The 14,585-nt window shown below is 45.3% G+C and overlaps 1 protein-coding gene across 1 annotated transcript in view; it reads right to left on the reverse strand.

Moving 5' to 3' along the window:
* Positions 1-7,820: 7,820 nt before the first annotated feature.
* Positions 7,821-14,585, reverse strand: part of LOC144149597 (ATP-binding cassette subfamily G member 4-like) — a 73,760-nt gene continuing 66,995 nt past the window's right edge. Inside the window, exons 11-14 of the mRNA XM_077681236.1 lie at positions 14,104-14,272; positions 11,468-11,568; positions 10,355-10,510; positions 7,821-9,585 (exon numbers count right to left, since the gene is read on the reverse strand). Of these exons, the coding sequence (XP_077537362.1) occupies positions 9,223-9,585; positions 10,355-10,510; positions 11,468-11,568; positions 14,104-14,272 (789 nt within the window). The 3' untranslated portion in view covers positions 7,821-9,222. The remainder of the gene's footprint in view (positions 9,586-10,354; positions 10,511-11,467; positions 11,569-14,103; positions 14,273-14,585) is intronic.

Raw genomic sequence — 14,585 nt, forward strand, 5'->3', positions numbered from 1 at the left:
GATGTGCGCGCCTCGCTCAGTGGAAGGCGTTTCTAGTCCGGGATGCCTTGACTTCGGCTGGCCGTCCGTGCTCGGGTCACCAACTTAAGCTGGAAACACCAACAGAGAGAGCAGCAAATATCGTCGAAAGTTGGTATCACTCCTGCCAACCAGGCCACATAGCGCCTCCCCCTTCTCCTACTGCGACTGTTCTTGCTTTCTTATTCCTAATATTGTTATCCTTCCGCGCCAGATCCCGCTCCGCTCCTTGGTTTCCCTGCTACCTCTTTTCCTCCCGCTTTGTACTAAAACCCTTCCCCGCCAAATATCTCTCCTGATCCATATTTCTGCCTTCTCTGTTTTCCTTTCTCCGTCCTTCCTCCCAACGTCGTCACTGTTTCCGCTGCCCATGCCCCTTTCACATCTTCATTCTCCCTCTTTCCGACATCCGCTGCTGTGCAGACCGTCCAGCAGTTCACTAGTGAATTTTTTGGTGTAAGTAGCTTGCTATGTGCTTTTAATGATTTAGGTGTTGCAGAAAAACGGCGAAACGAAAAACGAAAATAGGCACACTGTGCTACAAACACACTAAAGACACACACAAGCATAGCATGTGTCTTCCCGTGTTTTGTCCTTGCGTTTATTCGGCCCTTTGAGTCCTTAAAAGAAACTAGTAATGTAAGGGTCATGCGTTACTAATCGATAACCAATATATGAGTTCGGTGGTTCACCGGTGATTCATGGGAGGTTGTCGATTGGGCCCTCAGTAGCGAGTAGACCCTCCGTAAAATTATTGGCTGACTTGTATGCAGACAGACAGACAGACAGACAGACAGACAGACAGACAGACAGACAGACAGACAGACAGACAGACAGACAGACAGACAGACAGACAGACAGACAGACAGACAGACAGACAGTAAAATTTACTTGTATATTGGGTTCTAGAAATACTAGTCTCTAAATAAGAAAAAGACTGAGCATGCTTCGCATGCGCTGAGTGCCCCACGCCAGTGACTGTGGTCAGTGACTGCATCTCACCATTTGGGAATTTGTATAGCGAGTGTCCTTTCGGTGTGTGTTTTGTACTTTTCCATGCATTTATCATTGCCTTCTTGCAGAAATCTCGATGGACCCTTACGCCTTACGCTCGCGTGCTTCTGGTGAGCATGCGTACTCAATTATTATAAAAAACTCATCCTTCATTGGCGCTTTTTTACGCATGTGAGTAAATATATGTTTCCCATTCTGCAAGCTATACGATCTGAGGGATCTTTCTAGTTTTTTCGCTGTATTTTTATGTCCGGTAATTACAAGCATCAGACGATAGTACGCAGTTTAAGGCCTTCACGTAGCCCGCAATCAGTACGCGCTGCCCTACTATCATTTCTTGGTGGTGCCATAGCGTAGAAAAAAGGAACTAATTACATTCTGCGTTACTTCACGAACACGAGCTGATACTTTCCAGTACAAACGTCTGTTCTACCACCTTCATTGAACGTGCTCATCTTTGCCAAACCGGATCAGTCGCCTAAGTCAACGTGTCCTGTGTCCGCGATATAGATAGAAACGCCAGGTTTAAGGACAGAGAGGGTGAAGAAAGCACGTGACAGCCGTACATGGTAGAGCCAATCTAATCAAACTTGCTGTCTTTGCGTCCCACTTCCCCCCTAACACTGCACGCTGTAATTTTGCCTACTCATAAAAATGTGAAGAAGCTTGCACTCACGTTCAAGACTTGAATGGCGAACCCGTTGTAGGTGATTATTGACGGACACAAAGTTGATTTATAGTATCGTTGTGGAGTTCTGGTTGACGTCGGCGGCATGGCATTTTAATGACCTTAAGTTGAGCAAGACCAGAGGAGCTCGTCTGTTTGGTCGACGTTTTTGTACACCACTGTGCAAGCACCACTCATTGTCTCTAGCGAATACTTTCCCCGCCGAGCCTCTCGAGGGGCGGCCTCTACCTCGGCCGTGCGAACTATACGCGGCCAGGCTATGTGGAATCAGTGACCACCTACAGCAGCTCCGACATTTATGTCGCGGCTATTCGACGGTGCAGAGCTCATGAGCACAACCACACGAGGACCAACAAGCTAGGGGCGTACGCTACGACGTGTCTTTCTCGTTCCCAGCAAATGTTTTTACGATTAAGCGAACGCTGGAGTTTTTCGCTGCCAATATTTGCCAATCTCCCTATGTGGGTATGCCTGGCTTGACGAACGGCCGCTCTAGGCAGGCGATCAGAAGCGTCGGGCCTTTTCTTGGCATTTTTAACTACGGACACTATGCACTGACGGCTTATTCAACATCTTCACTGTTAATACGGATCATATGAGACGAAACGGGGCGAGACATGGGAGCTGGTAGGAGATGCTTGAGAGAGAGAACGTGTTTTAAGGATGCAGGAAACCTTGACAGATTTTACACTTCCGCTTTTTTTCTGGCAGAGCTCATCCCATTTCCGAACACTATTTTCCAACACCTCATCAGCGCCCGGTCCCTTTCGAATGTATAAGTTTTTTTTGCATTCGGGCGGGTGGCAACGAGTTGTCTGCCGCGGCCTGCACGATTAATGTTGCCAGGCAACCGCGGTTCGAGGAGTTACTGGTGCTTTATCCCTCAGTCATACGCCGCGTCAGACGAAGTGGGGCTCGTAGCCCCGCCATATATACGTCCTTATGCGCCACAATGTGGAGAATCTTAAAAAGAATGTCGAGGAAGCGAAATTTGGTTCCCAGATAGGTACAAACGGGCCACTTCCGGTGTAATGCAGACCATTAATTAGGCGTATTTGTTTATTGGGTGCACCCCGCCACACAATTGACCGAAAGGATATCAAACCACACTTATTTTCAAAAAGCAGCCGTTGGGAGTTTGGCCCAAGAGAACAACTTAAGGCAAAAATTAACACGCGTTTTGGAAAAGGTTAAAATTGCTGGATCTCGAGCCGGAGCCGTTACCGTCTACACCTATTACTGTATCCCAAGGCCACACGTGCGTATTATTGCGATTCTGTTGCTCAAAACAATAGAAGCAGTGTTTCAAGCGAACCAGCAAATGGAGACAGTGTGAACAAGAAGTGCTGGCTAAGACCCTACGTGAGAACAAAATTTACCGCCAAGAGATGCAGCTAGAAAAATAAAACTGCATGGATATGATGACCGCTCAATTTGAACCGATAGTTTCTCGGATTTTTCTCATTAACTTTTACCCTAAAATTTCAAACCTCGCAGAGATAATGTGCAACAATCCTAGATTTAAATAAACTTGTTAAGCAGCTGTAATACATCCTAACCCTCACAATGTCGTTCTGAATTTGCTACACCGCCCATTTGAAACTCCTACGTTACAATAAAATTTTCACGAACTAACAAACTCTCTGTTTCTCTTGTATTCAAGATGGTGGGAAACTTTGTTCAGTGTCCGGATTCCTTGAGAACCGATGGGCGTGCTGTGAAAAATTAGTTTTTTGCTTGCTGTGCCATCTGAATACTGCTGGAAATATGTTTCTTATGAAAGTCAAGATGGGCGTCATTTTTTGTCTTAAGGGGGTGCTGCAAATATGAAGGAAGACAAGAGTGGTAGTTAAATTTGTGACTGCTCTGCGCTCCGTTGAACCTTGAAGACTGTGCAAGCATCTTAGGAATCAAGCGACCATCTTGAGGACTTCTAAGCTGTTACAGCCGGAGTGCTAGATGTTTTAAGTACAGAGAACTTGTCGTCGTAGCTCGCTAACGGTCGATGTCAAGTGACTGCCGAGATAAGGCGGCGCAGCGAGATAACGGACCCAAGAAAAGCCGGGCCTACCGGGTCAGGGAGTCACGCCGAGGCTTCGAAAGCCAAGCGGTTTAAATAGTTATAATCGTTCAAGCCTGGCGCTTGTTATACATTTCCCCGTTGTTTAGCGCAGAGAAAACTGCGAGTACATTTCTTAGAGTCGAAAAAAGTCATCCAAGATAAGTGGAAAAAGCAACGACTTAACAGAATACTGCAAAAGAAAGTGACCGAGCTCAACTACGAAATAGAAATCCACTGCAGAGTCCTCAGTAACCAAAAATGGGACAAGATGTGCGGCGCGGTTGACAGCCTTCTACATAACGATAAGGCGTGGAATCTCTTCAAGCACCGCATGGATGAAAGCAAGATTAAGTTGCATCAACTAGGCACGCTGGCCCAGCTCCTGCACCGAGAAGTCGCCGAAAATGGAACTGAAGCCGTCACACTCGGTTGACAGACAAGTACGTACCAACGACGCCGCCCACGGTGGAGCACGGTCCGTACCGAGGCCGATTTAACGAGCGCCTCGATAGGGACATAGAAGTCGAAGAGGTACGGACGACGCTGTGCTGCCTGAACACTAGGTCGGCGCCCGGGCCGGATCATATCCCCAACGAGATCCCCCGGAACCTCGACGACAAATCCATCGACAACCTGACAGCATATTACAACAAATCCTGGAGAAGTGACCAGCTCCCAAACAGTGGAAACAATCAAAGGTCATCCTCATCACCGAGCCAGGGAAGCCACTGAGCACGGAAAACCTCCGCCCAATCGCAATAACACCGTGAATGGGCAAAGCCATGGAGTATGTCCTACACAATCGGTGGCAAGAGTACCTGGAGAGAGAACAGCTGTATCTGTAAACAATCACCGGCTTCCGCCAGCACCTCACCACACAAGACGCGACATCCAAGTCATACGTCAAATTTTTGATGACAAAACAAGCGACAACAAGGCCATACTGGGACTAGACCTGCAAAGCGCCTTTGACAAGGTCGCGCATGCGGCGGTCCTAAGACAAGTGTCGGAGCTTAACATGGGCGAACGATCATACCAATACATCGAGGACTTCCTGACGGTTCCAACAGCGGAACTCAGGGCAGAACTACAGGCAGGCGAAAAAGAGCTGGGCAGACAGGGCACCCCTCAAGGGGCAGTCATCTCGCCCATGCTCTTAAACCTCGTGATGGTGCGAGGGGCCAAGAGATTGATCCAGATTTAAGACCTGTGTTACACAATCTACGGGGGCGACATTACAATGTAGGTGAACGGCGGAAGCGACGCGCTCATCGAGGCCACACTGCAAAGTGCGGAGGTGATAGACGCGAGCTTGGAAGGATCTGGCCTGAGATGCTCCCCGAGAGCAAATCGGTGCTACTGATCTACCAGCCAACTAAAGCGCACCGAACCAAGACCAGAGAATGCGTAAACATCAATATCAGAACCGGCGACGGCAACGAATGTCTAATAGTCAACAAGATCCGAATCCTGGGTAGGCTTATCGAAGTACTCGGAACCAACGGCGGTACCACCACACGAATAGCAGGCAAGGCGTCAAACGAACTAAGGATGCCCAAAAAGATCACGAACAGCAGAGCCGGCGTGAGAGAAAACAACCTCACAAGACTAGTCCACTCCTTTGTGATATGCCATATCACGTACGTGGCGGCGTATCACAGATGGAACCAAAGCGAAAAGAACAAGGTCAATGTGGTCATCAAAAGAGCGCATAAGGCGGCCCTAGGACTACCGGAAAACACTAGCCAGAACAGACTACTCCGGGTGGGCATACACAACACGCTCGATGAAATAGCGGAACCGCAGCGCGCAGCCAACTGGAGAGACTCAGTGCAACAAAGGCCGGATGAATAATTCTGGACAATGTAAGCATCACGTATCGCAGACAGCAAGGCCCCAAATGCTCAATACCAGACGATGCCAGAAGATGCATCAGGGTGGACCCTCAACCCCGGAACGTGCGTTCTGAACATAACGCTGGCAGAAGGCAAGCCAGAGCGAAAGCCATGGTGGACACATATGCAACATATAAGCATGTCAGATACGTGGACGCAGCAGAGTACGCCAACAGAGACAGCTATGCCCTAATAGGGATGTACCACGAAAGGAAGGCAAGAACAGCAGCCAGCGTGAACTGTAAGAAGGCGGAAGAAGCCAACCAAGTACCCATTGCCTTGACCCTTGCTGATCAAGACTGCAGGACAGTCGTCAGTGACTCAAGACAAGCAGTCAAGAACTATGCTAAAGGAAGGATAAGCCCTAAGGAGGTCAACATCCTAAATACGGAAGAAAAAAACGAAACGTCCGAATCAAGTGGACACCGGCACACACCGGAAAAGTATTGGAGAAAAACACAAGCCACAACGAATGGGAAAATGCTAGGGCACCAGACCTACCGGACCGCGCCCGAGAGCAATGCCCTAAGCTGTAGTACATCATAGACAGAATGACAGCATACGATGAAATCACCAAAATGTACAGAGTGACAATAAGAGCACTACGAGAACCACACAAGAGCCTGAACAGGAGACAGGCTGTCCTGTTCAGACAACTACAAACAAGAACGCTACTGAACCCAGCACTATTACACAGGGTGTACCATGACACCCGCCCAGACGACAAATGCAAGGTGGGCCGCGCCGAAAGAGCCACTATGAAACACATTCTGGGGCATTGCAAGAAGTATCCGGTTTAAGCACGAAGACAAATGTTCCCGCCGTCACTCGAATGGGTGACGCGGACAGCAGGCCAAGAAACGCAACACAAGGCAATCCAGCGGGTCCTCGAGAGGTTAGCCAGGCAGGGATTCGGCCAGCCTGAAAAGGCGAGTCGAACACTTGCAGGCGCGCCAAGAAGACGACGTAGGCCGCGTCTAAAGCAGGCGCGATCCAATCCAATCCAATGTGTACATAACCGGCCGCCCCCGCGTTCATTCACTTAGGAACGGTCGTTGGAAAAAAATGGCGCGTTAGAAATGACGCAGAAAGGCTCTAGCCACACAAGAAAATAATGGCGCGTTCCAAATGAAGCAAAACAGCTCCAGCATACGAAATTAATGAGAGCACAAAAATTAGCAGTGGCTTAGCTTGGCTATACCATGATATACGTAGCGTGAGCTAAGATTCAGCTGGTTATTCTTAGGTTTCCAGGTTGTCTAGGATTAGCTGATTATAATGCTTACTGCTGCTAAAACGATTTCTGATACAATCCAACCCAGTCCAGTCCAGTTCCATCACTGCTCCTCCCGCATGAGCAGCACGGCTCTCCAGGAGCCACGCGAAACAGCTGTCAAGTGGCACGGGCGCACTGAGAGACTTTACTATGCGCAACGGAGCCGACAGCTGGGCACGCCCCGGCGCCAGTGCGTCTGCTGCGGCAATGACGTCACTCCTCTGGAATGCCAGACTGGCGAATATGGAGACCCAATTCTGTACACACCCGTACTACAGTTGGATAGGATTTCCAATCCAATCCAATTTAATCCAATCCAACCCAATCCAATCCACATCCAAGCCAAGCCCAGCCAAGCCAATTCAAATCAATCTAATCCAATTTCATGCTGTTTGCGCTTGCGCAGTACCGCCCTTCACGGCCCGCGGGAAACTGCTCAACCTAGGCCAGTGTAGCTCACGCTACAAAAGAACAAACTCCTGCTGGCGCAGTTTTAGACCGAAGGCGCGCGAGCACTGCGTAGGAGGGAAATCGAAGCAGTGATCGGATAACGGCGCTGCAGCCCATTATGGCGAATCACTTCTCTGCACTTCCGACAGCTTCCACATTGATTAAAGCGGCTTTAATGTTTGTCATGATCGTTTCCCGTATTAAAAAATACATCAGAAACACGGAAGAAGAGGCATTGATGTTCACATTGCGTAATGTGTTATGGGAGCCCAGAATGGCTCGAAAAAGGTAACGGGAATTGCTTTATCACAGCTCTGGAAACAAACGCACTGGAGTCTCCACAAGGCGGTTATGTGACCAAGGGTCAATGACCTGATCACTCGAGAGCTGTTTGGTAGAAAACAGTAGATATGTCAGCGCCCCTTGAATTGGTTCGTCGGCCTGACTGAGATATAAAATTGCGTGAAATTTTTGCCTATTATGATATGTTATAGTACAGTCACAAAAGGGCGCGCTTTTGGTGGCTTGATATGGTGCAATTTTCACAAACGCTACCACGATGAATACATCGACCATGTAAAACACCCAAATTACAATCCAGGGCTACAGAATGCCTAGGCTGACTGGCTTAATAATCGTCACCATTGCTGCAACATTTCAAGCTGATCAAGTGAATAAAGGCACGGTTAGATCACCACTGGGATTTCAGTGCGTTTGGATGGAAGCATGTTTTAAATCAATTCGGTCGATTCGAAGTCTCTACCCCGCGACAAAGAAAGGCTGTATGTTAAGCACTTATCCAAAATCAGCGGGAACGCTAAACTTTTGGGGGATTCCACAGCACACTGATAAGTCTAATCAACCCACTCAATGCTTTGCGACGTCCAAGCTTGCTGACATGGTTACGTTTATTTCATGAATACCACTATAAAAATAGACAACTTATCTTTAGAAATGCGTTACAAAGCAGTGCGAAGAAAATTGGTATTCTCTGGACAAAATGTACATCTGAAATGCCCCGACACTGCTGGAGCAAGTTTCCTTGACAAATACAATTATGAATCACAATAATGTTGTAACGGTGACTTGTGAAACCCAGATCGAAGTTCGCCACAATGGGATCAGAATAAGGCCGGTTGGTCCCGAAATCTCTGTGGCTGCGGTATATGTACAAATAATCTCAGATATAATGAAAAGTATATGCTCTTAAAGCTGATTACTTATCATAAAGGGTCCATGACGAGAAAATACAACTTTGTTTAACTTTAAATAGTTAGGCTTCAGTACTCCACTCAACTCCATTCGGGCCACGAAACATGTATTTTAACCGATAAAAACGCAAGAAATACTTACAGAGTTTCAAATTTCGCGCCACAGTGACGTGTTATCGGCGCGAGTGACGTCATACGGGCCAGCACTAAAAACATAATTTTGACTGGGTTAGGTGCACGTTAGCATTCAAGTGATTGGATCAAATAAAACTAGCGGCCCCACTACAATCGCCCAGTCCTGTGTCCTGGCGTTTGATTAGTTCGGCCGCCGTCAATCGCCCAAACAAAATTATGTGGCGTCATATAAAACTCGCTGGAAACTGGCTAGCGAGTCGCCACAGCTACACGCGTTTTCTCTAATATCTCCGTTATTTTTTGGAAGTTTGCGATGAAATCGGTATCATTTTTATCTGGACAAAGCAGCCTTTCTAATGAACGAAATTTGTATTTTGTCTTCATGGCTCCTTTAAAAACTTTCTAGGACAGTGTTGAGTTGACAGCAAGTATAAAAACACCTAGAAATTGAGCAGTTCATCATTTTACACACTTCAACAGAATGCACACTTGACTCGCAGTCTAAGGGCAAAGTATGTCGCAGCGTTTAGGAGCACGACAAAGACAAGTAAAGCGACCGCACAAAGTTCGACTGTGATCACGTTGAGACCCAGAAAATGTATGAACTCCATGGGGTCTGTGAACAGGCAGGGTCCGGTCGAGTCTTCTTCGTCGTTGCATGGCATCTCAGGTCTTCCGTACCCGTACAGAGTCATCATGCAGCCCTCGTAGGCATAGCGCACAAACGACAGGTAGGATATCCAGTGCAGGTAGCTAGGCATCGCTCGTAGCGTGACGACGAAGCCGCTGAAGAGTAGCATTGGTATAGCTACCCCCGGTGCAAGGAACACAGCAACCTGAAGAAAAGATGTGCGTAGTAACAAAATTATGCTTTTGTTTTGGTGCTGTACTGAGGGAGGGGAGTATATCTGTGAACAAGTTTTAGTCTAATAACAGAAAATGAAAAAAAAAAACCAGAGGGCTCAAATTTGCGTCGATCTCATTTCCACTAAAAAATAATAGCATGAATACATTTAGAGGATGGGGAACCTTTACGGCATTTCCTAGACTATTCACAGGCTCCCGTTACACTATAAAAGAAATCCCCAGGTCGGCTTCACTGCAACTCTCCAAACTGACAAGTCAGCGTGAGCAAATGTGAAACTTCGGCGAATGACGAAATTCAGCATATGATTGGACAAAAAATACTCTGCGCCTAGTTAACAGACTACTTTTTTACACAGATCGCATGGTCGGTCTCGTCAGCCACCACATTTGCACATTTCGTCAAGCAGATTTATGGGTTTAAAGCATTGCGGAGGAGCCATCCTGCGGCTATGTCTTACAGTGCAGGCCAACTATATTTAAAGCACTGATTTGTGCATTTTCAAGGCCATAAATACGTGTCAACAGTTTTCGTCGGTATGTGCATATTGCTACATGAAGCGTAAGCCGAATGATCAGTTCCTCGTTCAAAACCTTCATTGCAATGTAGACTGCTATAGCGCACCATTTCTCCGCAAAAAAGTAAGGAGGCAGATATTCCTCAATGCGAGAACATCCATTCGAAAGGGTTAGGACGTTGGGAAGCCTTTCCTCTCGCGTTAGCATTCGTCAACTTCATACCTGAACACTTGTGAAGGCACCGATGAGTGTTCCAAGGGAGTGTGCGACGATGGTCAGGAGGACAGACAGAAGTAAAAACATGCAGAAGCGGTTCGTCTCTGGAGGCTGCGATGTCATCCAGTATACAATAGCCACAAAGATGACAGGGTAGGCCACCTTAGAAAATCAACGGATCATAAAAAAGAGGGTAGTATAAGAATGGGTAGCATTTTTTATAGAAGATGAAAATCCCGCAAAATTGCTGTTCTGTCTTTGTAGTTTGCCAATAAAGCAGTCATAAAAATACCCCTTAAGTTTATTGTTCTACAACAGGAAGGGCTAGTCGCTTTACGAAAACAATAAGCGAAACTAAAACTAAGGGCATCACTCTCCAATGAGGATCAAAGAAGTCACGAAAGGGGCTGCCTATAACTTGTGATTATTTTTTTCCATCCAGGAGAGCTACGTTAAAACTTGTCACAGTGAATAAAAACGTCACAAAATAGCAAGACACTTAATTGCCTCTTAAAGGCATGGGGGCTCTGTTCAAATGAAATCCACAATAGGATGCAAAAAATAAAGCGTTCTCCGTTCAGTAGTGCAGTCTTTTTCACATCTACATGTAGGAATTTCCCGTGCCGGGGGTAGGAAATTTAAAAAGTGTATCACAGCTAGGAGTAACTAGATCTAAGGGTGAACACGGCCAGGTTGCTTTCAGCATAGTCGAGGGGGATACGCGGTCAACTCAGGCTGAAGAATGAGTTTTATATTCACAGTGTCTTTGTAAGAAAAAAACGTGGCTCGATAAACTCTAATCAAAATCATTGTACAAATACGCCCCTCTTGTCAAGCATCCATATATAAAAAACAATGTTCCTTGTGAGCACCATATGCCCTATATTAGGAAAAAACAATGTTTCTTGTGAGAACCTTACGTCCTAGTATTACATTATAAAAATTACGAATGGAGTGAAGTTTTTGCTCAGAGATACACTAAGGTTTGCCCTTTTATATCAACAACGAATATTGTATTAAATTATTACACATGAACAATTACAAAACTTTTTAACCGAACTTTATTCCACAAAAATCAGTAATAGCAGTGGTTACGTCAGCATTCATGAAAATGTTTACCTGAAAAGGAAGTTCGACGACGCTTTTTGACAGGTAGTAGGCCTTTAACGTGTACCAAGAGTTGTTCCTCTCTCGTGTAAACACAGCCGCTTCTAATGGGTCTGCAGTTACACAAAGACACATGTAACGAATTCAGAAATAGGGGGAAAGCGTTTATAACACACTTTTGGTTACGTGGGATGGGCCAGCTGGGACATTTTTGCCTACTTCATACACTGAATAAAATGTGTTTCCGCCAAAGTAGCAGCAGGGGAGAAGCTTGTAAAAACATTTGTATTGAGTGAGCTCGCAGATATTTCCAATCCTATGTTCCATGTTTTCATCCCTGTAACATTATAGCTAATGCTGAGCATGCCCCAACTTAAATACGAGTTACATGGGCGCATTAGACACGAAGTTCACTTCCCACAGAACTCTACCATGCACCCCGATTCCACCAATTTCCTGTCATCACGTTTTCTTTTGTTCAAGCTGGAATGAACTTGCTTGTCACCGCCGTTAAGCAGATGCCACGTCTTGATAAGAGAAGTCAGTATATAATCAATTCACGCATTTTTTGGTCTGTGGATCCAAGGCATCTGCGTTAGGGGCCGTAGGGATACTTTGACAGAAATGTTTATCTTGGATGTTTTCATCGGGATGTTTTCACCAACACGTGTTAGCCTCCTTGTGATCATGTTTAATATATATCCTTCCATATTGTGTCACTGTGTGGAGAGAAGGTATGAAATTTGCAGAGATTACCTCGCAATTTGTAAACATTCATTTTGTAATAGGTTGGTATGAGCTGACTCCTTCGTAACGCATATTTCAGGTATAATACTGACAGACAATGTCTGTTGAAGCTAAAAGCATTGTGCAAATTTTTTGTGATAGGTACGGGAGGGTTAGTCCATACACTGCCTACATCCTTCTGTCACAAAAGAATTGGCTTGGCGATTGCAATTGAGCTCAAGGCACTCGAACGTATCTGGTGAAGCGTTCAGTGTATACGAAATTATGGGAATGTGGAATTTACACACACAGACATAAAAAGCAGATTATTTTACAAAGACAAAACAATAAAACTTCTAAGGAGAGAAACGTCTGGAGCAGTTTTTGTGTGTCGGTCTTAACGTGAGAAATACGGCACCTTAGGGTTTCCGTATGTTTTCCGTATACTCCGTGCATACGGAATTTATACAGACCATGATTTGGCGTTTTTGACGGTCATGCTGAGTTAAGGTCGCTGCAAAAACGTTTTGACGCAATGCCGTACTCTACTACTCTGTGTTGCGGCCATATATTCCTCTTTTTATTCCAGTAAAAGTAAAGATTTGCTGCCCCCTAATTCCGTACATACGAAACGTTTCAGGGGTTGTGCTATGTAACCTCTTCTTAACCATGTTTTTCCGGTGTGGTGTTGCACTGCCTGTAGTTATTGCTAAACATGAAAACGTGTAAGCACATATTCTATAAAAGATCACCTATTCATTAATTGCGCAAGTATTAGAGGTCAAACGTGGCAGGCAATGAGCAACTTTTACGTGGTGGTGAGGTATTGCGCGATATTTATATTTTGGGCCATAAGCCTTTCTACCAACATATACTCATGTCCAAAAAGAATGATACTAGCGATTTGCATAAGGGGATAGAATGAACTATGGCTAGAGTCAGGATAGGTAACTAGCATTTTAATTTGAAATGAATACGCTGATGCTGCTAGACTAGTTTTATTTTGTTGCATTATTCAATATGTTTGCAACATACATCAAGCAGTATTTCATGAAATAAAATACCAAATATTTGGTTGCAAAAGTTACAAATGTGATTATTGCAATCATAAGAAAACATAGAGCAGGGATTACTGCACCGAGAGTATGGATTGCAAAATAGTGAGCTCAAAAGCCCGTAGTCCGTAACTAAGAAAATCGACCTCAGTGGATACGGCACGAAAGCCAAAAGTCAATTCAGGAACAAATAATATACTGCTATTAGTGGAAGTAAGTTCTGTTTTACCTGAATTTGATAACTGAGGACGTCATTGATTGGAAAGTGCAAAAAGTGGCATAACCACACATAAGCGGTCGTAACTATGACTTTTCTACGATAAATGTGAGAACTCCGTCATGAAGTATTGTGTATTTCGTTAATTTTCAAATTCACTTTAAAAACATTATCACGGTTGAGGCGCCACTATGTGACCTTCCTAAAAATAATATCCCACTGGCATGGTAATTTGTATTTAATTTTGCAATGTGGCTTTGTTTTAATTATTTGGCTTAGCATAAAGCTATGCTACATGACGTCCCTCGTTACTACGTTATCACGCAAATACCAGCCTTTATTGGCCTATGGAGCTGCCTTAGAATCTTTCTCTTGGCCCCGTTACCACGCACAAACCATTCTCAAGCAACTTTTGCCGAGTTGTCTTTGCACCGTTAAAGTGTTCCAGTTTTCTACTGTCACAAAACCATGTTGCGTAAACAAGCCATGTTTATACGTTAGAAAACCTCTTCAGGTCTGGATTGTGGCTGAGAGTGTAATCGAAGGCTAGTTCTTTCAAATTGAACGAAGTAGCATTTTGTTCTCATGGCCTTTTTAAAAGCATACATCATGAATTGGTTGCAACTTGGGTAAGTTTTTTCTGCACTCACAGTTAAGGACGACGGGCATCATCCCGGTAAATGTGAGGAAGATGGTGGAAAAGAAGACTAGAGTGGCGTTGTTGAACATGTTCTCAGCCTTGTCGCCAATGTCATAGTAGAGAAGCCCCATACACACGGCGACAAGTATGTGTGTGGCTAGCCGGAGGTGGAACACCAGCTGAAACGACGGAGAAGTTTCGGTACACTCGTAAATGTTTCATCGTTAGCTCTATTTCATAAAAACCAGCGCGCACTTTCAAATGAAACCGCAATTTAATCGTTGTGTTCTGAGAGGGGCAGTTTAGTAATACTGCAGGAAGGTTTCTACTTTATTCAACATATAATTGCAGAGCCCAAAAGCCGCATAGCTAGGGGGAATACGGGTTCAAAAAAAAAAACAAAATTTGCGTTCACGGAGGAATATAATTGCAGAATCTAAAAGCCACACAGAAGGTGGGATAACGGTTCAAAAAAATTTGCATTTACGGGGG

This window comes from Haemaphysalis longicornis, unplaced genomic scaffold (genome assembly GCF_048455015.1).
Source record: "Haemaphysalis longicornis isolate Haplotype H1 unplaced genomic scaffold, Haemaphysalis longicornis Haplotype H1 scaffold_8, whole genome shotgun sequence".
Lineage (NCBI taxonomy): Eukaryota > Metazoa > Arthropoda > Arachnida > Ixodida > Ixodidae > Haemaphysalis > Haemaphysalis longicornis.